The following is a 27,187-nucleotide window of genomic DNA, read 5'->3' as shown; positions in this document are numbered from 1 at the left end:
AACAACTCGTACACTGAGACTTCTTTTCATTATTTTTTAAAGTGAGCCTTGGGTTGCATGCCAGAAAAGTTGTTGGTGTGCCACGTTTGGCTCACACCCTGGCTCCAGAGCATCTTCAGTATGTTTTTAAATTAAACAAGTAGAACTAATAACTGGAAGTCAATAATGAAAACGTAAACTATTTGTACCTGACAGAGTGGCAGTCTAATACACACTAAGGTCATAACTGCATAAATTTAAACAAGAGATAAATTATTAATTCTAAAAAACTATTGACTATGGAACATGTGAAGAATAGCTATTTCCCATAGGAGGGATAACAGCTTCTGTTCAAATTTGGATGGTGAAGCAAGATTTCAGAACGTTTTCCATTTCATTCTATGAAAACTGCTTTTGTGAAGGACCTTAATGTTTTTACGCCCCCGTCCAAAATATATAAGGTTCTATAGTGATGGCAGGTTCAACTAATCCAAACTGCTCTAGCCCATGGAATTTAACAGAATATGTTCACACCATGAATGTGTTAATTTTTTATTACATTTAAAAAGGAGCTCAAAAAGGAGACTGTTAATAATTATGAACAGATTTATAGAAATCAAATTAATCTAACAGGTACATAAAACACCTTTCATATCATCTGGTTAATTAATAAGTGCTGAAAATAAGAGTAGTCCAATTACTTCTTAAGACGATGGCAAAATTTATTTGACAATGGCTTAATGATGGTATTCATTCATCTTAGATGAATGGCATCATACCACATGAATCAATACCATCATTACGCAGGAGGGATTGAAAAAGAAAAGATGTGAAGGGAATATAAAGAAAAAAGTGATTAGCAAGCCCATGAACTATATAAGGCATGGGCAAGAAGGGTGAACTATGATAGAATATCATGCTGCTGCATGTGCTAAACAAGGCTGTTTTCTTGAGGGATCCAGGGTGAACAGTGAAAAGACAGCTACTGCAAACTCAACACCAGCATAACTGAAGCTAGGCACAATTAGAGAAATATCATGCTGATGTTATGGTAAGGAAAGCCAAAACAAATTATAAGAGGAATCTAGTTGAGGTCAAAAGTCTTTCGCCATGTGGTAAATAAAGAAAGAATGACTTCAACAAATGCTAGTGGCATGGAAATAACAGAAGAAAATAAAATAGTTGAGTTACTGAGTGATTATTTTGCAAGCATGTACCATCCAGTACCAGGCGCAACATGATTAAATGGCATATCACACAAGCTGATATGCCATTTAATCCATGAACTAATTACTGATCTAATAACAGAAATTATTCTCAGTGGAATGAGTGCTTTTATTTCCACTCCACTCAAAACCATTAATGCTGATCTCCTTGCCATTTTCAACTGGGGTGAGGATAACCTGTTGAATTTTAATGCCACCAAAACAATCCTGTCTCATCTCCAGGCAGAAAGATCATGTTTCACTCTCCCTTACTTTTGACAATATTCTGCTTTCCAACCAGGATCAATTTTTCTTCTTGGGTTAAATTTCACATCTAACCAATCCTGGCATAAGGTATCACGTTCAATGCCTCCAAAAAATTCTGGAATTCTTTTTCATTCAAAACAGGACTTCCCTGCTGCTCAACTCCCAACATGAGAATATTATAAATTAAAGATGCCACGAAATTATATTCTTGGTTTAATCCTTTATCCAAGTGTAAGCAAACAAAGTTTGCTCGTGAAGCAAGTTCATGACTGGGCAACTCGTATATAGCGGCTAATGACTTTCCAACACTTGTTTTAGTATCCCACAATTAGAACACTGTTCCCACATATGGAGTACACTTCTAAGCTCCCTCAGAATGCTTGATCAGAAGTGAGCAATTCCCCTAACTGATAACTATGCTTTTTCTTACTGTTGACTTGCACTGAACTGGCTGCTACAGATCCTTCCACTTTCCTCTAATCATGTACAAACATGAGCAGCTACTGGTTAACAGCATGTAGAGTCCAACTCCAAATCCATCAAATCAACTTTTCATCCTCTGCCTTTATCCCCTACATTTCTGCATTCTGGAACAGTCTTTGTTGTTTTCTTCAATAATTACAACCCTCAGCTCTTCAAGAAATGTATCAAATTTCTTTCTTCTTTCTAACCACTTGCCCCCCCACATGGCAGTTCCATTTCATAGGCCTTGAAAACTCTCATAGTTGGGATGAAATGAAAAAAAAAAAAAAAAAAATTTAACTACACTCCTCCTGGTCCAGTCAGTTCTATCACAGTTATTGAAGCTTTTTAGTATACAAACCCTCACTCACAACAACCTCCTTATACAGCTTCCAGGGATGGTGTCCCCCATCTCCAGCCATTCTATGAAAAATCTCATCCATATTAATCTAGTACCCCTTACCAACTTATATGTCTCCCCTCTTCCTTCTAAACCCTAGATTCTGCAACCTGCATTCCCTCAATATGCCTTGCTGCACAATACTACAGAGATCAGAAATCATCTTAGTCGATTGTGTCTGAACCATCTCCAAAAAACTCATCCTTTTGAAAACTAGGTGATAAATCTGTGAGCAGTAATCCATATGCAGTATGATCGAAACCTTGTATAATGAATTCAACATCCTTATTTCGACATTTCAGTGTTCTCTGCATCACTGCCATAATCTGCTGTACTGTTCTCTTCTTGTAAGCAAATTGCTAAAACATGTTCTTCATTTAGCAAATCCATACTGTAAATCAAAGAGAATTCTGCTGCTCTTAAACCAGTTCTGACTCCTGGTCCTCGCTAGTCTCTCTCTAACACCTTTGACTACAAATCCAGACATGCAGATTTGGCCTATGAAGTATTAGTCTTACCACTCCTTTTATGAAGAGGAACAATTTTACCCTCTTTCCATTCATTTGGAACTTGGCCCAAACTAAGACTTAGGTTAAAAAAAGGTAAGTTAAAGCTATTGTTAACTCCCTGGAACATTCCCTCAAGACATGGTGATATACCACTAAGTCCAGTGGCCTTACTGACACATGTTTACTCAATTCCTCATATACTTTCTGCTCACCATTAGTGGTTCCATCCCCCTGCTTTCAAGTTCTGCATTATGTTATGTTCACAAGGATGGAATACTTTAATGAACTGCTCATTTAACTGTCACTTCTACTATATCCTCATCAGTGGACATTTTCATTTTACCATTATCGGTGACAGCATCATCCTCCCATAATCATTCTTTTCTTATACTGGTGACATATTGAACAAACTCCCTAGGATTTCTTTTAGCCGATTTGCTAACTGCTGCTTATGCTGCACTTTTGCTATCGTTACCAAGCAACTTACCTTTCTTGCTTGCTCTTTGCATCCTTCATGTAACCAGGGCCGTAGCCAGATTAGATCACGCCCTGAGACAAACAATTAAATATCACCCCTAATAAATTATAAGACAAAAATATAAGAAAATCTCCAATTGCTATTTTGTTTTTATTACAAGAGAAACATTAATGCAAAACGATTACATAATAATATTAATTAAATGTTTGCTCTACAGGGATATCGCACAATAAAACTGTTTATAAGCTTTTCTAAATTTAAATAAGCTATGTCCGCCTCTATTGATATAGTTGCTAGACCAACCAATCCTTCTTGGGTCATTGCTGTTCACAAATAATTTTTAATCAGTTTAAGCTTGAAAAAGCTTCTTTCCGCACTTGCTATGCTAACAGGAATTAGCTAACAATTCCGGTTAGCATAGCAAGCGAAGAAGCGCTCTTATTAAGCCACACCGTGAGGCAGGCTGCCTGTATGCTATACCCTGTCGGCGGTACTGCACATAACTGATTATTGCCACTTATTTTATGCTGCCTCCACAATACCCTTTTCTTCCAGACTGCATGCCTCACCTCTTCCGTCATCCATTTTATAACTACCTTAATTAATCTTCTGATCTTTGGAATATACTTGGTCATTGTCTCTGCCAGATAGTTCCTGAGCAGAGACCAAACAGCACTGATTTCCTTCCCATCCAATTCCTTACTGCATGATAGTTACCTCCTGAGTTTGTCATAATCATCCACGTTATAGTTTCACGTTACTTCCCTTATTCATAGAAGTCCTGATCGCCACTACCCAATTGAAGAGATAAATTTAGGATTCTAAAGTTACAGATTCGCCCAGCAATAGTGTTGTTCTGGAACACTGGCTCTTTAACTAGTTTAATACTCTACATTATTAAAGTAATTTACTTTTTTAAAAAGTAACATTCAAGCTCAAAATTTTCTTCTATGGTTTATTATGAGGTTTTTACAACTAGGAGGCAAGAATATCATAGTTTAGGGAGCAGAGGTATTTCATTTTACTAGATATTATGTTATTAGCTTATGTTTTGCATACAATAATATATACACACACTTCTGAAGGCAGCCTCAAAGTAGAAGATGGAGCATTGAGTGTAGGAATTTGTTTTTTGTTGATAAATTTTTATTTTCTAGACAATAAACTTAATCTGTGAATCTTTTACAATGAATGCTGTAGACCATTTTGTAGAGAGGAAGAGGAAATAACCCATGATTAACAGCCTCTCTCTTACTGATTTATACCACTCCCAAATACAGTAATCAAAACTTCTACTAACACTTCGATGGATAATGTTCAGAGGTAATATCTATAAGTTTTCCAACTCTCCCATCAAAAATTGCACACAAAAAGGGAAGACATTTAAAAAGTTATTATTTAATAAAAAAATTATGATTTTATCATCGCCTGCTGCTGCAAAAAATAAATAAATAACAATAATAATAAGCACTATTTGTGAAAACTTGAGTCACTTTCAATTTATTAAACTTTTCTTATTTAAATTCTTGTGTCTTGCATCCTGGGAATTCTTCTTTCTGTTATAACAGGTGCCAGAAATTTGAGTTCAGTTATCCAAGTTTAGCCATATAGCAGCTTTTATTTCCAAAGGTTTTGTTTTGTTTTTATTACATGAAATCTGATTACTTGGATTGAATTACATAAAGAGAATACGCTTTTCCCTAAGATTACATTAACAAAATCAGGAAATTGCATTCTTAATGAAATGCTTACTTTACATTTTTCATTAACTGTGTGCTGTTTAATAAATTTATGTAATCAACTGGCATTTCCTGAATGGGAAGAGGGCTAAATACAATAATCATTATGTATGTCTCATTCAACATTACTTTAAATGACACTTTAGATGACATTAAAAACTGTCATAGACATAATCAGCAATTAGGGATTAATCTCCTCTCTCAATATCTTGAATTAACGTAAAGCCAGTTCAATTGTCAGAAGCGAGATGGTTTCCCAACTTACACTAGAAGTTTCAGAGGTTATTTTATCACACAGTAAAGCAACTGCTACACAAGGTAAAAACTGAAAAATAAACCTGAGAATCTTGTCTCGTTCAAAATTTACTTTTCCGCAGAAGTGGTTCCAGCCTATGGGGAAAAAAAAAAATGGTAAAAATAACGCCGTTGTAATTATTTCATTACCAAATCCCGATTCACCGACTGTCTCTCTCTCTAAGACTCGCGATTCAATGATATTCTATGGAACTAGATAACTAGTTTGCACTCAGACAAAAACTTTAAAAAAACATGACAAGCGTCCCGGTTAGCGAAATAGCTTTAACGAAACGCAATATTAAATTAATTTTTAACAGAATTTGTATAAAATGAAAAAAAGAACCTGAAGATTGAAGTAATAAACAATGGGTTAAGCCAACTGACCTTTAGCCAATGCTACAGTTGATTCTTTTGTGTCAATTGTATACAATATTCCCTCATATCGAATTTCTGATTTCGATATTAGGCTTATTTTGCTTCCTAAATAAGGAATTTCACTACTCATCTTGAAAAATCTCTGGAATCCCTAAGATTCTGAAGGATGCGAGAGATTCCGAAATACTAAACACAAACTTTCAACAACTGACATGAAAGGGCGTTTGTCTATCCGTAATCCACCAGAATCACAACAAGCGTCGAAAGATGGCGCTGTCATTTTTCTCCGAAACAGTGTTCACGTCCTAATTTCCGAATAACTACTTCTTATTGGTCGTAGCGGATTGATCGTAAATTATCCACCATATGCTTTCTGGAGTGAAGACATGTTTGTTGGAAGATTGCATTTAGCGTTCGTTTTTCCGAATGTGTCTCAGTTTACTTTTAAATCCGAATTCCATCATTGACTCTTTCCTGCTGACATTTTAGAGCTTTTGAACTTCTAAGGTATAAAAAATTTAAGTAACATGTATCTACAGGTTTCAAATTACTTTGCCCTGCCTGTTTTGTGTTCAAATTTAAAAAACTGCGCTACCCTAATTGTTTTTTATTGATCTCGAGCAGTGTCTGATTTGTTCGTTTTGCGTGCAGATTCACACTTTACTAACAGCAAGTGTGAGACGTGTACAGCCTGTCGTAACATTGTTTATGAACTGTGTAAAAGATTTTCTCATCTCGTTACCCATGATGCATCTGTCCTTGGAACGCATGCGTGTTTTACTTTTCAGTTGTAAAGTGCAAAATGGCGTCGGCAAAATCGTTGGAGGATATGCTATCTTCGGAGGTCGACGAATCTGCTGTGACTGCTTTGGTTGGATCTCTAGAATCGCAGTTGGCATCGGCAAGTATTCATATCTCAAATCAAGAAATTGCATCTAGTTCCATAAATAGTAATCATGTAAATAGTTCCTCAGTCGTGGAGAGAAACTTACGTTTGTCTGATAAACATGGAACAGTATTGGGAACTTTGCTGGATCAAGGAAACTCAGTTCCAAACTCAAACAAAACTTTGCCATCGAATTCACCGATAATGGGAATTAGTTCTGTTCCAGCACCTTCTCAAACCTTGACAAATACCGTGATGGTGACTTTAGCCGGCGCCTTACCTGCAAGTGGTTATATAAATCAAGTTAGCACGACTCAACAGGCGCTACTGAACTCTGCCGTATCAGGAAGGCATTTGAGTAACTCCGACATTAAGATTGTGTATACACCTCAGCCAACCGTAACGCACTTTGGAACAACCACAAATGTATCATCTTCAAGTAGCGGTGTTATACAATCTCACAGCTTTCAAAGAGGCAATATGAAGATCGCTGCTGTACCTAATGGTAGTGCGAGTACCGTTAGTTTGAATGTAAACAGTTCCGGACAAACAGTACCATTACCAATGGTTGCAGTGACAACTGCTGGCCCAGTTATATCGAGGCCGTCAGTTACGACGATGCAACCAACAAGTGGCGCCACAATAAGTGCTATACACAATTTAGCTAATGTTGCTTCTCAACAGCCACACATACTTATCCCTAATGTCGCCCAGCAGCAGGCCTCCCTTCCTTCACAACATCCTAACTTGACTTCTCATCAGACTATTTTGAATACAGTAAATGCCAAACAGGTACTTTCTCAGAGGATGATTGTTAGAGATCAGTTAGAACAGAAACAGCATTTAGATAAATTAGGAGTTAAATCACAAGTTGTAATTAAAGATGGACCAACACCTCCATTAGTACATTCTGATAGTAGTGATGCATCACATTCACCATCTCCGGTTAACTCTAGTGTTGTTCAAGCGTCTAATGCCCAAGCAACTGTGATCTCAGTAACAAAACCCACTCAGTCTGTGCAACAGCAGCCAGGACAGCCTTTAAATGTTGTAACCCAAGTTGTTACAGCTCCAAGCATAATTCCTGGAGTACAACTCTTAGGAGTACCTGCCAGAACAGGAACTCCAGGAATTGCTACACCAAAAACCCTGGCTCCAAGGGTTGTGTTTAGTAATCAGCTTCGAATAGGACCACAGATGATTGCCACTAGACCAGGTGCACCAACTGTTCAAGTACCAGGACAGGTTGTGTATAGACTTACATCATTTTATTATTTTTTTAAACTACTAAAACTATTTTAATGTATTAAATATTTGATATACGAAATAACATTACTGATATAGATGTTTTAGATAACTTTTCAGATATATGAATTCATTCTTTTTTGAATATTTAAAAAAACTACAAAGTATAAAAATTATGAACTTTATTAAATTTGTTCTAGCTCATCTTTTGTAACACTATCAACCAAAATCTATAGAAATTAATATATATAATTTATTATTTTGTATTGGATTGACATTACAATAGTAATTTTAAATATTTATAGAAACAGGCTAGGTTTCTATAATTGTGCTAGTTTTATTAAATATTCTCAAGTCACTCAGAATCTTTAATATTATTATTCCAAATCTAGTCTTATTATTTAATATTGTTTTAATATCTTAGTTTATATCATTGCAGTATTAAATAAAAATGTTTGTCATGTTAGAATAATTGCCTTTATCGATTTGATTATGATAAAATTTTATTCAGTTCATTTTCCTCATGTAGTATAGCTTTCATATAAATATTCTATTACTGTTATTAAATATTACAAGTTTAATCTAATCAGATAAGCTTAGGTGTTGACGGTTTAATTTAATTTGATTTTTGCAATTAAACAAATTCCTTGAAGCTTATAGATATGTATCTCAGCTAATTTGTTATAGTTTGTCATTAATTATCATTATTTTTAAATGCTGTGAGGTTGACTATGTATTCACTACACTCATTGCTATGGTCCTCTTATAAGTTCATCAAAGGTGGCTATGTCATTATTTCACAATTACTTTTAAAAAGTGTTCATGTTTTTTATGGTATAGGAATATAGCATGACATTATCATCCTCACGAGTTTCCAAATAAGTACTCTCAGTGGGTGTCTCTAGGACTGTACTACATGATGATTTTATTTCATACATCTTCCATTAACAGTTTTCTTCTAAATTAGCCTTTTACTTGTAAGCACTCACTGTCATCATCGGTCATTTTCTGTCCACTGCTGGACGAAGTCCTCTCCCAAAGAACTATTATCTTGAGCCTTTCTGTGTCACTGAGTTCCTGCCATCTCTTTAATCTCATCCTTCCACCATCACTTTGCTTTTCCTGCAACTCTCTTTCCATTTTTAGGATACCATTCCGACATCAACTTTGTCCATTTTTGAGTGCTATTTCTTGCAATATGACCTCTCCATTGCTATTTGGATCTTTTAACGGCTGTTATAATGTTGCCCACCTTAGTCTGCGCTCTGACTCAAGTATTGTACTTTCTGTCTAGAATGGTAATACTGAGTAATGATCTTTCCATTTTCCTATGCGTAATTCTGAACTTGTTGGTCAAGTTTTTTAGTCAAAGTCAGTGTTTCACTTCTATATGTCATGACTGCCGAATATTTTTCTTTTAAGGTGGTTTGGAATGTTTCTTTTGAGTGCCTCAATGCATTTTCCAAAGGCTATCCAAGTTGAATTCTATGTAAATTTATTTCTTTACAGTCACCTTCTAATGTGATCTTTTGACCTAGGTAAACATAGCAGGTTGCCATATCAATTTCCTGGTGTTCCATTTATACTAGCTTTTTAGTAATGTATTTATTATACATTTTTGCTTTGTCTTTGTTCATGTTTAATCCTCTCTTTTTACTGTCTGCATTCAGTTCAGTGATCATTTGTAGAAGTTCTTCTGCAGAGATTTTTAAAAGAACAGTACATCAGCAAATCGTAGTTGATTTAGTTCTTTCCCATTTACCACAACCCCTCTATTTTTCCAATCCAGGATTTTAAAAATTTCTTCTAGGGCTGATGTAAATAATTTAGATGAAGTGACCTCTCCCTATCAAACTCCCTTTTTTATATGAAATTTCTTTTTCTTTATTTTTCTTGACATCAAACACCTGTTTTGATGTCAAGAAACCTAACTTTCCTCTCCCATTCTGTTGAAGTGACCATGCTACTTTAATTACTAAATTATTCTAACCTAACTTAAGAAACCTAACTTTCCTCTCCCATTCTGTTGAAGTGACCATGCTGCTTTAATTACCAAATTATTCTTGTCAAGAAATTATATTCTTGTCGATTCCTTTATCCATGTGTTGCAAACTGGTACACATGAAGATACTTGACACACAAACTTTGTTTATGCTTGGGTAAAGGATTAAACAAGACTATAATTTACTTAGTGAGCAAGTGAAAAAACGTTTACACTTTGAATGAGCTCTATTCACACACATGAATACTAATAATGCCAAGTTCCTTCCTAATAACTTCATTTTTTTTAATGTAATTTATATCTCCTTTTTCTCATCTTTCACATCTATGATCTCTAGTTCTATGATTAACTGTTTTATTTTTAACCCAATTCTCAGATCCATAAGTTAAAACTTGTTTGAACACTGTCTGAAGTAATTCTAGCTTATTGGTGGAAGTTTATTCCCACTTAGTTAGACTATAATAAATTTAGTTTAATCCTTTATCCAAGTGTAAAGTTTGCTTTACACTTGTTGCCTCAGTCCTGAAGATACTTCAGGACTGAAGCAACTCGTGGTAAAGGTGGACCAAGCTCTCATCACTCCTTGTCTCAGTATATCCCATAATGCAAAGCACATCTCCTTGCTGACATGTATATTATTATTATTATCATCCAGGCCTCCATGGAGTCAAAAGACTCATCGTGGGAGGTCGTTTTTAAGAAACAAAGTTTATCATACCACTACTTGAACCCATTGACCGTACCCCTCCAACCACTCTCTCAGGCAATGCATTCAAGGTTTCCCTTGAATGCATTGCCTGAATATGATTTAACAGCTACATATTCACCTATTAACAAATTGTCTTCTCATTTTTCTTCTCCTAAAGACAAACGCTCAATTTTATCTCTTCCTGGAGTTTATCAAATTCCTTGCAACTGTGATCTCTCCTATTTTGGGCAGACTGGATGTTCTCTTGAAAAAAGAATCCAACAACATCAATCCTCCATTATTCACAACAAACCTGAAAAGTCTGGATTGGCTCAACACTGGATTGAAATTGACCACAGCATCTTTTGGTCCAAGACTCACCTCTTACATAGATCTTGTAATAGGTTCGAACGTTTTTTCAAGGAAAGCGTGGAGGCCTTGCTCCTTCGTCCCAACCTGAATCGTAATGACTGTATATCTATATCAAAAATCTGGGAAAGTCTAATCAAGATTACTCATTAATTTTTTTTTTTTTTTTCCAATCATGTCTCTACTTCAAAATATTCCGTTTCATACTTAGTGATATAACATCACGCGGTGTGTTCTATTTTTAACGATCTATTGTTAATATTCTAGCTTATATTTTTTAAAACTGTTCTTGTAATACCACTGAGGATGGTCAGCTATTTCCAGACCGAAATATTTGGTTAATTAAATATCTTTCTTGTGTTTATGTGCGTATATCATTCAGTCTTATGTCACAAGCATCCTTAAAACAGCAAGGTTTCCCTTCAAATTTCCTATCTCATTAATTTCCAGAGGGAAACGACTAAGATGATGAGTGGTCTGCCTAATGACTTACTAGGAAAATTGTTATTATTGCTATTATTATTATTATTAATATAATTTAGAATTTCTAAATTACTACACAGAACTGTGGACAGACAAATATTTTAAAAAAGACAACTGGCAAACAATTAACGAAAATGAAAAGGAAATAACTGAAGAAGAATTAGAAATCAGCCTGAAAGAAACAAGAAACGGAAAATCACCTGGAGAAGATAAGCTAGGTTCAGAACTATATAAATACGCAGGAACAAGATTCAAAAAAAGACTCTTATTATTTTTAAATAAAATTTACTCAACTGGTATCCCCCAATAGAATGGAAAAAAGCAATTGTGATTCCTATCTTTAAGAAAGGTAATAGAGATGACCCTAAAAACTATAGAGGTATCAGTATACTAAATTCCTGTTACAAAATATATAGCAGAATCTTAAATAACAAACTAATGAAATATTCCGAAAACTTTATTCTAGAGGTACAGAATGGATTTAGAAAAGGACGATTATGTATAGACCCAGCCTTTTGCCTAAAATTAATAGTAGAGAAAAGAAGATAATATAATTTGGAAACACATATTGCATTTATTGACTTTGAAAAAGCATTTGACAAAGTTAAAAGAAACATATTATTTAACATATTAAAAGAAAGACAAATACCAAATAATATCCTAAAAGCTATCACAAGTATATATGAAAATAATCAAATACAAATAAGATTAAATCACGAGCTATCATATACAAGAGAGATAAACCAATGGGTCCGACAGGGATGTCCCCTCTCAACAACTCTTTTTAATATCTACTTAAATGAAATAATAATAAAATGGAGTAAAAATTTACAACAAGGAATTAAACTTTCCCCTACAGTTAACTTAAACACTCTCCTCTTTGCAGACGATCAAATAATAATTACAAATTCTGAAGATAACTTACAGAAAGCTATTTTAAATCTAAATGAGATATCCAAAGATGATGGTATGATAATATCAACAGAAAAATCAAAAACTATGGCCTTTAAAGGACAAGATCCAGCAAGAACTAAAATAGTAATAGATAACAAGATCTTAGAACAGGTGAATTCATTTAACTACCTAGGATGTATGATCACATATGAAAATGAAAAAGATATAAACGTAAAAATTGCAAAATATTTAAAAATAACAGGTGTAATTAACTCTATATTTAAACCAAACCTAGTTCAAAAACAAACCAGGCTAAAAGTATACAATACATTAGCCTTACCGGTCTTAATGTATGGAAGCGAAATCTGGACAATAAAACAAAAAGACAAACAAAGATTAACAACAGCAGAAATGAAGTTTATGAGAAAAACTGCAAAGTATACCCTATTTGATCACAAAAGAAACGAAGATATTATGAAAGAATTAAACCAAGAACCAGTAATAGAAAAAATTAAAAAATATAAACATAAATGGATGGAACACGTTCAAAGAATGAAAACAGAAAGATTACCAAAACAAGTCTTAAAGTACAAGCCATTAGGAAAAAGAAAACCAGGACGTCCTCTTAAACGATTCAACGATGACTTCTAAGGCCGGAACAGGCCATGCTAGGCTTAAATTCTTGATACATATGATGATGATGATGATGATTATTATTATTACCCTAACACACCATGAGTCAAAGACTCATCTAGGAGGTCTTTGTCATACACTCTGCTCTGTTATACACAAATTCTCTGCAGACACTGCATCTCAGGCAGCGCATTCCAATCATTCACACTCTGCATGCAAAAAAAACCTGCTTCTCACTCCGCTGTTCACACCCTCCTTATACAGCTTCCTGGTGTTAAATCTTGAATGAAAGATAATTTATAATGTATTACCTTTCATTCAGATTTAACAAATATCTAAATTCTCGATGTAATACTTGGATATTAATAAAAGGAAGTTGAATGTAAATGAAATGACAATAACATCATTGAGTTAAAATTTGCTGAATATTGTATTGTCAAATGTCTTATTATTATTATCCAGGCCTCCATGGAGTCAAAAGACTTATCATGGGGGTCCTTCCTAAAAATAAAAAAAAATCAGCTAACGCCTTTTTATTCCCATATACGGGGAGTAGGCGAGGTCCTTCCTAAGAAACACAGCCTATTGACTCATCGTTGGGAGGTCCCCCCCCCCAAGAAACACAAAGTCTATCATACTACCACTCATTAAACTCATTGACTGTTCTTGCTCTCACCACTCTATCAGACAATGCATTCCATGGTTCAACCACCCTCCATGCAAAGAAACCACTCCTCACCCTCTTGCTCACGGTTTCCTTTCGTAACTTCCAGTGATGGCCCCTTGTCATCACTCCTTCCCGCTGTTCAATCAAGTGAAAGAACTCCCCAGTGTCAACCCTGTAACCACCTTCCAACAGTTTAAAAGTATCAATCATATCACCTCTCCTTCTATCCACCAATCTCTGCAGTCCACATTCCCTCAGCCGATTCTCATAACTAACATTGCACAGTCCTGAAACCATCTTTGTTATCCACCTTTGTGCCCTTTCCACAGTTAATTTATCCCCTTCAAAGTATCTAAATTGCTATGCATTAAGGGAAAGGCTACTACATAGACCGGTTTTGACCTTTATTGAGGTCTCATCAGTGGAAGAAGACCCACAATTACAAAACATTACTTCTTTCCTCATTCAAATGCAAGCCATCTCTCACATATAGTTCCTTTCTGTCCTCCAAGCATCCACATAATCCGAGCCTCTCTTTCGACACAGTCTGGCTATTATACTGTTGAAAAATCCGGAGTAATTTAATAATAAGGTGTTACATCTTTTGGCAACTCGTATAGGTAAATATGACTTCTCCATTGCTGCTGCCTTAGTATCACTACTTCTGGGTCTGGCTCCCACTGACGAGACCTCAATAAAGGTCGAAACCGATCTGGGTAGTGGCCTTTCCCTTAATGCATAGCATTATACATGTCTGCAAGGAGATTTGCTTTGCATTATGGGAGATACTGAGACAAGGAGTGATGAGAGCTTGGTCCACCTTTACCACGAATTGCCTCAGTCTTGAAGATACTTCAGGCACAAACTTTGTTTGCTTACACTTGAATAAAGGATTAAACTTAATTTATTATAATTCTAGCTTAGTGTTTTTGCTAGTTTATCTCTTATCCTATATAAATTTGTTCAGCTGCTCCTCACCACACCACCCTTGCTTATTCTGCAGTCTGTTTCCATATTTAATTTGTCATCTGAAGTAAATGTAATGTCAAAATAACTTAAATATTTTGCTGCATCTATAGGTTCTCCATTGAGAATGCTGTTTTCCACATTCCTGACTGTTTTTCATAATTTTGATCTTTCTGTTGCTGTTCTTCATGCCAAATTGCTACAGCTGTTATTTCATTTAATCATGGAGTCTTTTACTGGATTGTTTAGGAGTACATTATCATCTGCATAAAGTAGAGAGCTAAGTTTGTTATCAGGTTTAATTTTACTTTCCTTCGTACTGTGATCGACATAGATGATGAATAAGAGTGGCAATAGTGTTTGCCCTTGTCTCACATCTGGTTTTACATCAAACTATCTTCTTGTACTTCCTTTGGTTCTAACTGCTGCCTTGAAACTTAAATATAGATTATGTATTCTGCATAATGTTCCATTTACTCCATATCATGATTAATGCTTTGAGAAGCTTTTCTCTTGGTTACCTTGTCATATGCTTTTTTTGAGATCTATGAATATAATAAAATTAGTTTAATCCTTTTTCCAAGTGTGAGCAAACAAAGTTTGTGCCTGAAAGTATCTTCAGGACTGGGGTAAGGTGGTACAACACCAGGGTAACTCGTTGCCCTGGTGGTATAATACTCTAACCAAGTGAAAAATAAACTTTCAACATCTTTCTCTAAATCCAGAGTAATTTATTAAAAAAGGGTAGCACACCATTTGGCAACTCCTATAGGTAGAGTTGACCTGCTAATGCTTCTGCCTGGTATCTCCACTTGGGCCTGGCTCCCACTGAAGAGACCTCAATAAAGGTCAAAACTAGTCTGGGTAGTGGCCCTTCCCTTAATGCATAACATTAGACATATCCGCAAGGAGATGTGTTTTGCATTATAGGAGATACTGAGATAGGAGTGTTGGTAGCTTGCTCCACCTTTGCAACGAGTTGCCCTGGTGTTGTACCACCTTACCCCAGTCCTGAAGATACTTTCAGGCGCAAACTTTGTTTGCTCACACTTGGAAAAAGGATTAAACTAATTTTATTATACTCTAACCAAGTGAAAAATAAACTTTCAAAATCGAGATCTATGAAGCTTAAGCACAGATCCTTGTTATGTTCCCATGATTTCTTAGCTATTTCTTGAAAGTAAAAATCTGATCTCGACAATCTCTATTTGGCCTGAGTTTCTTCTCCAAAATTTTTCTTATTCTCTTCTCAAGCTGCATTGAGTTTTATTTACTTTTTTTATAGATGGGAATTATCAATGCTTTATTTCTGTTATCTGGAACTTCTGACAAATTCTTCTGAATTATTTGCAAGTGTAGCCATTGTAAAACTTTTATACCTCCTTAATAGCACTGGAGAATTATACCGTGTGATCATGGTATACCTCAAACTTTTATTTTTAACAGTAATTATTTGCTGGTTAACATACCCTGTCTTCAACCTGCAGGCTGTAGGCTATGGGCATAGTTGTTTGTGATTGTCTTTAGGCAGAGACAGATTTCATCATCTGATGTGAGATCACTGCTCTACTTATTGGAGGCCTGAAGTCTTGCAAGAGTCCCATGTTTGGTCTCTAGAACAGGATTCCAGATTGTCTACCAAAATAAATATTAAGGTACTTGCAGCATGACTATAAACAATAAATTACACGATAACCACAATAATTAATTTTAACGAAATGAAATTGTTTATAGTCAAATAGCACAGTTTGAAAACCAAAATTAGAAAATTTTTTCAGTGTGGTCCTAGTTCTTTTATACTTAAAAATGATTTCATTTCTAGTAAATAATGAATTAAAGGGAAATGACTATTTTTAAGAAATCAGGAAAATATCTTTGCTAAAAAGAAGATATACTACATAAATTTAAAAAATAAAAAAAAAGTAACAGTTTTTAATGAAAACTATATGTAGAAATGCTTCCCCCTCCCAAAAAAAAAAATACAAAGAAGTATATATTTAAAAAATCCTAATAACCATTGACCAAAATTATTAAATTCAGATACTTGTTTTCCAAATGACATTGTTAGCATAAATTTTGTTATGCTGTTAAATGACAGTTAAATTGGTTTTGCAAATTTATATTACTTATTAAAGTTCTACTTGTATTTTTTTGAAAAAAAAAAGTTTAAAAAAGCACTCAATTCTGTTTCCATCTAAACAATACAGCAGTGCACAATATTATACAATGGATTTTAGTCAAAGCTCTGGACCTATGCCATTATACTTAGTATTCTGTTATATTACACTGCTAAGAATGAGCTTATAAAATTAATTTCACAACAAATCCATAAGGACTTCATAATGTAAAAAAAACAGTGCTATAATTCATGAAAATAGCCACAGGTTTCCCATCTCTGCTATAGAGTTACGATGATTTTGTGTATTTTTATATCAATCTCATATGAGAAAAGAACCTACAGCATAAAGTGCTATGCGAAGGGTATAGGTAATTGTAAAGCAGATAACCCATTGGAAGTTTTCTTGAAAGGTTAGAGTTTATGGTTGCTAGTGAACCTTTTATGAGAAAGTTGTTCCAAAGAGCAGAGACAAGTGGAATAAAACAGGAAGAGGAGATGCAGGTTGGTGCATTTATTGTTACTGTTGGGCAGACAGTGCTTATATTTTAACAAGCCTCATCAGAAAAGTGGAGGAATGTGAGATAGTAGCTGAAGTGAGTCATTGAAGGAGAGGTCATCTGAATCGCTTTTCTCTAAAAATTCTTGACATCAAAAATTTTTACATGCACCACTCCAAACATGTGAATGGTATTATAAGGATGGACAGACTTGGCATTTGTACACAATTGGATGGATGAAAAGTAGTATCTTGTTGGAAAAGAAAGCCTGGTTTTTTAATGGCTGAAAAGAAGGCGAATGCTTTATGGTAACATTGATAATCAGGTTCTCCTCATTCCATTACAGAAGAGTGTGGAGATGAGTGCTTTGAACACTAATCTTCATACTATTATTTAGTGTTCTGTGGATAGAATTATTGGTCACTAAAGAGTCATTTGTATATAGGTGATAGAAATGAGCCAAGCCATGTGGTACTTCTGTAATTTGTGAAGAAAAAAGCTTCAAAAACAGGAAGCTGACTGACTACCCAGGTGCAGAGGATCAAAGGTAAACTGAAAGATGTCAAATTATTGAGCAGGCTATAGCGCAACATATGATCATATGCTCTGGAAATGCCAAGAAAAATAGTATATGTTTCTCTAAACTTTACCATGGCTTGTGGCAAACAGCGGGTAACGTAGACTAAGATCTCTGCCATGAATTTAGAATGGTGGAATTGATGCTAGACAATGGTGAAGTTGAGTATTGTTGACGACCTTCTCCATTATTTTGGAGTGGAGAGAGATGAGAGCTATCAGTTCATAGTTTGACACCAGACTTATCTCTCTTATCTGCCCACCCTTTTTTTTTTTTAGGCGAGTATTATTATTAACAGTAAGAAGCAAGAGACTTATCAGTGGAGTTCCCACTCTCACATGCACAGCTCATCAAACCTTGGCCAGCACTCACCACACTCTCAGGCAGTGCATTCCAATCACCCACCACTCTCTATGCAAATATCCTCATATTCCACATTCCAGTGACCAGGAACCAACTTGGTCAATTGTCTCTAAACGCTCTCCAACATCTCATCATCCTTTGGGAAACCTGGCAAGTAAATCTGTGCACAGTAATCCACGTTTAGCCTGATCAAAGGCATGTACAATGGAATCAAAAGATTGTTACTTCTACACGTTAGAGCTCTCCGCATCATTCCCATAATTCGGTGTCATCCTCACAATTTTAGCAAAATGTCCATGAAATTTCAAGTTCTTATCCACCATTATAGCTAATCTGTACAGGGAGCAAGAAGCCATGGTAAGAACATGTGTTGGATTAACTAATTGGTTTCTGGTTGGGAAAGGGAGTTAGGCAAGGTTGTCTATTTTCTCCTCGCTTGTTATAGTATGTATGCTGAGGACGTCATGCATGTAGCATTGGATGAGCTCAGGGCAGAATTTAGGATAAGCAGTAGCCTGATCAGTAATCTGAGGTATGCTGATGATACAGTACTCCTCTATAATGACAAGGAAGAGCTAGGACAAATTCTTGACAAAATTAACAAGATCAGTAAGAACAGAGGATTTAAGCTCAATCCTAGCAAGACAAAGATTATGGTTCTTTTCTTTCATGCTTATACGGTTAATCAGAATACATTATGAACCTTATGGATACAACTACCATATTAGAGTAAAACTTTAGTTTTTATGTAAACCAAAATATACACTCAATATTTCGACCTTCACATTAAGGTCATCTTCTGGAGTATACGTATATATCGTATACTCCAGAAGAATTATCGTATAAGAAACAAGCTGCACTACAATCTGCATGGCATGCTAAAGTTACTGATCAACAGATTAAAATTATTTGCCTGGCCTCTGGTGTTTAAAAAAAAAAAAAAAACTCGCTACATCAAAGCTAGAGTCCTGTTATTATGTGGAAGACTCTTGGTTACTTGTTTAAAATCTGGAATGATGGATCTATCTCCATGGGAGCAAAGCTGAGGATTTTTGATTCAGCTGTTTTTCCGACAGCAACTTTTGGATGTGAGACTTGGAACCTAAAGAAGTCGGGAAAGAAAAGGATAACTGCTTTTGAGATGGGGTGTTTATTATTATTATATAACACCTCCACGGAGTCCAAAGACTCATCGAGGGAGGGCACCTGGTCTACAACTCTCAGTCTCCACTAACCGCAACTACCTTCATCATCTACACCACCACCACCACTATTTTCACAGACAATCACAAGCATCCATGCCCACAGTGGGATTTGAACCCACATCCTTTTGGCTGGAGAGAGCGGATACGTTAACTACTCGGTCAACCAGTCTGACATATCCTCAATTCAGTATATAATATCCTTTCAGTATATGATATCCTTGAGTATATCATATACTGAAAGGTGGACAAAAGGATTAGTGCTAGAAAGGATCAGTAGAACTTGAAGGTTCCTTAAGGATATTGTCAGAAGAAAGTTAAAATACTTTGGACAGATTGGAAGGATGACTTCTCAGAACAGTAACAGAAGGTAAAGTTCCTGGGGAAAAGAAATAGGAAGTGGTAGAACCTCAGTGAGATGGATGGATAGTGTGTCTGGAGTGACTGATCTTCAGAGTGTTGAAGCCTCCAGGAAAGCATACAACAGGACCACATGGTGAGGACTGGTGTGACACAATCGACTATCTGAGTGACCACACGGCATCTCTTGATTCAAATGAAATGGATGGATGGATGGATCTACCATTACCCCCAGATCTTTCATCTTCTCCACCTCTTCTAAAACATTCCACCAATCCTATATTCGGTATCCCATCTTTGCTTCTCAGATTTTAAAACCTTGACATCCACACACATGCCCATTCAGACAGTCTATTTAGGTCCTCTTGCAAAGCTATAGCTTCTGCTCTACTTCTCATAACTCTTCCCAACTTTACATCATCTGCAGACAACTGTATATAACCATTTAAGCCTTTTCCACTGTCATTTACATACAAAGTAAACAGTGATGGCCCTAAAACAGACCCCCTGAAGCATGCCATGACTTTCCTCTTCTTGGATATCATTCTCCTGTATACAACCTGCTGATACTTATCCAATGGTTATCTATCGAAAACCTTTGCAAAATCTAAATATAGAACATATTATTATTATTATTCAGGCCTCCATGGAGTCAAAAGACTCATCGTGGGACGTCCTTCCTAAGAACATAAAGTCTGTCAAGATTCATCGAGGGGAGGTCCCCCTTAAGAAAGACAGTCTATCATACCACTCCTTAAACTCATTGACCATTCTCGCTCTCACCACTCCATCACGCAATGCATTCCACGGTTCAACCACCCTCCACACAAAGAAACCACTCCTCACCCTCTTGCTCACAGTTGTCTTTCGTAACTTCCAGGGATGGCCTCTTGTCATCACTCCTTCCTGCTGTTCAACCAGTGAAAGAACTCCCCAGTGTCAACCCTGTAACCACCTCTCAAAAGTTTAAAAGTCTCAATCATATCACCTCTCCTTCTATCCACCAAACTCTGCATTCCACATTCCCTCAGCCGATCCTCATAACTATCCTTGTACAGTCCTGAAACCATCTTTGTTATCTGTCTTTGTATCCTTTCCACAGTTAATTTATCCCCTTCAAATCCTGGGGACCAAATCTGAGAACAATAGTCTAAGTGTGGTCTGATCAGAGACTTATACAACGAACTTATATGGAACAGTTTTAGATGTGGAACACAGCTTTTGATCACAGGAGACGTATGGTTTTCTGGTATTGTAGGAAGTGATTTGTCTTAATAACTATTCACCAGTTGAAAGAGAAAAATGATGCTATGGGATCAATTTTATCTTTAGGTACGATAACAACCCTTTACCAACCTAAATGTCTCAATCATATCTCCTCTCTTTCTGCTAATCACAAGGCCTTGTAAGCTGCATTCCCTCAATCTGTCATCATATCCCAAAGACCCGTTACCAACTTAGTCTTCTCTAGACCCTTTCCGGTATAGGCTCATCACCATGAAAACCAGGGCACCAAATCTGTGCACAATAATCCATACAAGGCCTTATACAATGGAACCAGAACCTCTTTATTTCTGTACGTTAAGGTCCTCCGTATCATTGCCATTATCTGATGTGACAATTTCACAACTTGTGCAGTCACCTCTGAACTTCAGATCTTTGTCCACCACCACTCCAAGGTCTCCTGTCTCCTCAACTTCCTCCAAAACTTCCTCACCAAGTGTATACTTCGTATATCCCAGTGTTGATACGAAATTTCAGAACCTTACATGGGCAACGGTATCGAACTGACAGTTCCATACTGTTGCCCATTCATATAATCTATTCAAGGTCATATCTGCTTGATTCCTCATCACTCACCCCAGTTTTGCATCATCTGCAAATAGTTGTATAACACCAGTTAAACTCATCCCAATATCATTAATATACAAATTAAATAACAGTGGCCCTAAAACAGATTCCTGTGACTCCACTAGCAACTTTAATCTTCCAGGATACTGTTCCCCCCCCCCTTCAACCCATACACAGATAAGTATCATCTAGCTGATACCTATCAGAAAGCCAGTTGCCTATCAAAATCACTAGTTTGTTATCCAATCCCATCTGCTTCAGATTAGTTACAAACTTGTGGTGTGGCAGTCTATCAAAAGCATTTGCAAACACTTAGTATACCACTGTGTAGGCATTTCCCTTGTCTAATACATTTGTCACCTTGTTATAGTGCATAAGCAAGTTGGTAAAACATGAGCAGCCTTTAAAAAACCCATGCTGACAAGTACAAAGGATAGCTGTATGCAGCTTTCCATGCGCTGATAACAGTGGTATCAGCACATTTTTGTATCCTATCTCTCACCAGTCTCTCCAATACAAGATGTATTAAAATGCTGTTAAAGATACCAAGCAATTTTAAACCTGGTTTTACTCCATTTTTCCCAAGTAAGCAAACAGACAAAATGTCAAGTTTGCGCCTGCAATTTATGCAAGACTAGCTGATCCTACAGGTAGTGCAAGACCAAGGCAACTCGTGGTAAAGGTAGAGCAAGCTCTGATCACTAATCTTAATATTTACCCTTAATGCCAAAACACATCTCCAAGAAGGGGATGTATGATGTTTTGTATTAAAGGCAGCTTGCTCCACCTTTACCACGAGTTGCCTTGGTCTTGTACTGCCTGTAGGATCAGCTAGTCTTGCATAAATTGCAGGCGCAAACTTGACATTTTGTCTGTTTGCTTACTTGGGAAAAATGGAGTAAAACCAGGTTTAAAATTGCTTGGTATTTTTAACATAACTATACCCAAGTTAAAAATACTTTCTACATTAAAATGCTGAAAATGAAAGATGTAAAATTGATGTTCCATTTCTTAATTTGATATTCATAGAAGTTGTTAGTATAGTATACTTTTAAAGAATTATTATTATTATTACTATTATTCAGACCTCCATGGAATCACAAGACTCATCATGGGAGACATAGTCTATCATACCACCCCTAAACTCATTGACCCATGCTCTCACCACTCTCTCACGCAATGCATTCCATGGTTCATCCATCCTTCACACAAAGAATCCACTCCTTACCCTCTTGCTCACAATTTCCTTTTGTAACTTCCAGGGATGTCACCATGTCCTCGCTCATTTCTCCTGTTCCACCAAACGAAAGAACTCAATGTCAACCCTGTAACTACTTCTGAACAGTTTAAAAGTCTCGATCATATCACCTCTCTTTCTATCTACCAAACTCTGCACTCCACATTCCTTCATAAATAACATCGTACAGTCCTGATAGCATCTTTTTTATCCTCCTCTGAACTCTGTCTATGGTTAATTTATCCCCTTCAAATCCCGGGGACCAAATACGAGCACAATAGTCCAGGTGTGGTCTGATCAGGGCTTTATACAATGGAATGATGACTCTTTTATCTCTGCAGCAATCCTCTGAGTTACCTTCACCACATTTGCAATATGTTCCCTGAATTTCAGGTTTCTATCAATCATCCCTTCCCTCCCACACTTCATCCAGTTCAGTTCTTCCAACAGTGTATGCAGCCTTCCATCGATGTATCCCAAACTTCAAGACTTTACATTTAACTGCAGTAAACTGACATCCCCATTCATTTGCCCATCTGTTCAGTTTATTCAAATCCTTTTGCAGGGCTACCACATCTGCACACTATTACTAATAACCCTTCCCAGCTTCACATCATCTGCAAACAACTGAATATCCCACCTGCAATTCATGGACACCGTCATTGATATAAACGTTAAACAATACAGGCCTCAGTTCTGAGTCCTGTGGGACCCCAATGGTAACCTTCTGCCTCCTTGATACTACTCTCCATACACATACTCTGATACCTATCAGATAGCCAGTCCTAAATCCATTTCACTAACTTGATATCTAAATGCTGCAACTTAAATGTCAGCTTATCGTGTGGTACCCTGTCAAATGCCTTTGTAAAATCCAAAACAATGGCAGAATATGTCTTTCCGTCATCCACTTCTCTTGTCACTTTATTATAAAAGGCAATCATGTTACTAAAATAAGAGCACCCCCTTAACAAATTCATGCCGACTCTCAAAGATAACATTACCCTCATCTGCCCAATGCTGTAAATGATCCCTCACTAATTTCTTCAAGATCTTAACAACTACTGATGAAACACAAACTGGTCTATAATTGGACACTTTTAGTCTGCTACCATCCTTATGCAATGGCACTATCTTATCCTCCTTCCATTCCTTGGGTACCCTTCCTATGGCCAGACTTTCATTGAAAAGGCAGCTCAATGGAGCTGTCAGTTCTTTAGTACATTCTATCAGAACCTGTTGTGAAATCTCATCCATTCCCATTGCTTTATTGATATCCACTGTACTAAATGTTAGAAACACACTCACTTCTTGCATTTCTGAACTTCGAATCTGCCCTATTCCTGTAGCATTAAAATTTACTTCTCCAGGATCAGGATGAAAGACCCCAATAAAGTGTTCATTGAACAACTCCACCATGTCCTTTGCATCAGTCACTCTATTCCCATTTTTATCCAATAATGTCATTCTTCTACAATAATTTCTTCTCCTACTTGCTGCATAGTGAAAAAATTCCTTAGGATTTTCTTTGGATCTCAGGGCCCATCTCTTCTCATATTCCAGTTTTGCCTTCCTTACCATACTAATCACTCTCCTGGCCTAAGGCTTATATACTTCATGCATCTACTTTCTACACCTCTCCTTATATCTCTTCCATAACCTGTTTTTTACTTGCAGTTCCCATTTGATATTGTTTGTCATCCACTTTACACCAAATTGTGTTCTCTTCACTCGTGGTATACAGCTTGCTATTGCTGCTAATAAATATTCCTTCACAAGTTCCCAAGCACTGATAATATCTTGCCCTTCCAATTTCTCCCTCAGTAGAACTGCCCCAAGTTGATATCTAAGACTATTATAATCACCTGCCTTATAATTCTACATATGTTCCCTTTTCTTTGATACACCTGCATGTCTATTCATTTTCCAAGTCAAAATCACATGGTCACTCTCTCCAACTGGGGCTAAAGATGCAATCTCAGTTATAATCAGTTCTTCTGATGCTGTGACCAAATCTAAAACTCTTGAACCTCATGTTTCTTCTACTGATGTTGCCCAAGACATTTGTCTCTCAAGAATTCCAGAAATTACATTCCCTTATTACTATGTGCAGTTTCCTCTTCCCAGTTTATACTGCTCCCATAACAATAATTCTTCTTGCACTTACTAAGCTCATTTGCCTAAATATCTCCTTCTCTGCACCCTCTCTGCTCCATGGCTTGTAGTAACACCCCACTAAATATGCTGTCCTGCCCACCTCTACCTCATACCACATGCTTTCAAAACTGTTAGGGCCATTTCCCTCCAAATCCTCCACTGTGAGACGACATAAGTGCACTTATCATAAGCTGTACTCCACCATTGTGTTTTCCCTTCTTATCCTGTTGAAAAATGCTATACCCTGCTACTTCTATTCCTTTCAGTATATCATCTTCCATCAACCACGTCTCAGAGATCCCAAAAATCTCTGACAGGCTGATGCTATCAGTGCTACGAATTCATATCCTTTATTCCAGATACTCCTAGCATTATATTATTATCATCATCCAGGCCTCCATGGAGTCAAAAGACTCATCGTGGGAGGTCGTTTTTAGGAAATACAAAGTTTATCATACCACTCCTTGAACCCATTGACTGTTCCCACTCCAACCTCTCTCTCAAGCAATGCATTCCAAGGTTCAACCACCTTTCACACAAAGAAACCACTCCTCACCCTCTTGCGTACAGCTTCCTTTCGTAACTTCCAGGGATGGCCTCTTGTCATCATTCCTTCCCACCGTTCCACCAATTGAAAGAACTCTCCAATGTCTACCCTGTAACTGCCTCTCAACAGTTTAAAAGTCTCGTTCATATCACCTCTCCTTCTTCTATCCACCAAACTCTGCATTCCACATTCCCTCAGTCGATCCTCATAACTCATATTGTAGAGTCCTGAAACCATCTTTGTTATCCGCTTCTGTACCTTTTCCACAGTCAATTTATCTCCTTCAAATCCTGGGGACCAAATCTGAGAACAATAGTCTAAGTGTGGTCTGATCAGGCTTTATACAACGGAATGATTGTGACACCTCGATGAGTCTTTGGACTCCCTGGAGGTGTCACAATAATAATAATAACTTTTGGTGAGCTTGCACTGATCAATGCCAAAACTTCTCCCCCTTGTTCCTGATACTTCTGGCATTAGTATATAGAAATGGCAACATTCTTTTATCCTCCCCCCCCCCTAATGTTTACTTTCTGAATTTACTATCCTATTCAATATTTTTGCTTGAGAGACTTGATTCCTCACTTGGCCATTCTCACACTCAGTCACTTCATGGGTGCCTTCACACAAACTCACTTGCTTCAACCCTAATTGGTTAAGTTTCCCTGAATACATTAGCATGCTCGGTGAACAAAGCATTCTCGAACAAATTCTCCATTATTCCGTTTGCAGAATCTACATATAGACTCATTGGCTATCAATGCCCTCCTCCTCAGTTCGCCTCTTTCATAGTGTGGTAGGAGAGTTACAGTCATCATCTTCTCGATCTTCAGTTTTCCTCTTCTAACAACTCCTTTACATCCTCTCTCATAGAATACCTCTTGGCTCTCAAATCATTGGTATCAATCATGACAGTCATTTCCTTTTACTTACCTTTTTGCATTCAGATGGTGCGGTTAATATTGTGAATTTTTGCTCCCAGGAAACACAATTTTGTCATTCTTTCATTAATTACTCCTCTGATTATTGAGTCTCTATACATAGTTTTCTCCTTAACTTGTTTTTCTTGTTTATTCCTTTGGTCTTTATTATTCTTTTGGATCACCTGCTTCTTTCTCTTTTCAGCCTTGCTGCTTCTGTAGTTTTTCAATTTTGCGCTTTGTCTTTTGAAGGATAATATTTAAGTGTGCTATTTCTTCATTGATATTTCCATGGCCGCACATTCAGCATTATTAACGTCATTTTCCATCTTATCATCGGTATTTGTTGCTTTCTCATCACCTAACGGACACTTACTATTATTATTATTACATCACACCTCCAGGGAGTCCAAAGACTTATCGAGGGAGGGCATCTCACGACTCCACCAACGCATCTACTGCCGACTACCACTACTAGTACTTTCACAGACAATCAGAAACATCCATGCCCACGGCGGGATTCAAGCCCACAGCCTTTTGGCTGGAGAGCGGATACGCTAACCACTCGGTCAACCAGGCCAGCAAAAGAAATAACCTCAGAAACAATATCACTCATGTCTGCCTGCTGCTACCCAGGCCTTCGGTAGTTAATACCAGATATCACTCAGAAAACACTTTTAAAACACTTAATACGTTTCAATTTCCTTCCACATATTCTTTAATTTTCTCAAAGCATATATTTCGCATACGCTGCACTGAATAATATCCTGCAAATTCAAATCACTAGACCACGTGGTCTTTTCCACCATTGTT

At 36.7% G+C, this 27,187-nt stretch overlaps 2 protein-coding genes across 3 annotated transcripts in view; one reads left to right on the top strand and one right to left on the bottom strand.

Annotated features, from left to right (window-relative positions):
• The window catches only part of tral (LSM14 family protein trailer hitch), a 210,000-nt gene extending 204,024 nt beyond the window's left edge, over nucleotides 1-5,976 (bottom strand). For both annotated transcript variants that reach the window (XM_090398355.1, XM_090398356.1), the window contains exon 1: nucleotides 5,721-5,976. In XM_090398355.1, coding sequence (XP_090254481.1) covers nucleotides 5,721-5,841 — 121 coding nt within the window. In that variant the 5' untranslated portion in view covers nucleotides 5,842-5,976. The remainder of the gene's footprint in view (nucleotides 1-5,720) is intronic.
• A 151-nt stretch (nucleotides 5,977-6,127) lies between these two features.
• The window catches only part of LOC150103634 (transcription initiation factor TFIID subunit 4B-like), a 397,716-nt gene continuing 376,656 nt past the window's right edge, over nucleotides 6,128-27,187 (top strand). Inside the window, exons 1-2 of the mRNA XM_090398501.1 lie at nucleotides 6,128-7,830; nucleotides 25,174-25,195. Of these exons, the coding sequence (XP_090254627.1) occupies nucleotides 6,514-7,830; nucleotides 25,174-25,195 (1,339 nt within the window). The 5' untranslated portion in view covers nucleotides 6,128-6,513. The remainder of the gene's footprint in view (nucleotides 7,831-25,173; nucleotides 25,196-27,187) is intronic.

The sequence above is a fragment of the Typopeltis vanoorti genome, chromosome 9 (assembly GCF_054136105.1).
Source record: "Typopeltis vanoorti isolate ZY-2024b chromosome 9, IOZ_Tvanoo_1.0, whole genome shotgun sequence".
NCBI lineage: Eukaryota > Metazoa > Arthropoda > Arachnida > Uropygi > Thelyphonidae > Typopeltis > Typopeltis vanoorti.
The sequence above is the reverse complement of the archived record's forward strand: the minus strand, read 5'-3'. Positions and strand labels throughout refer to the sequence as shown.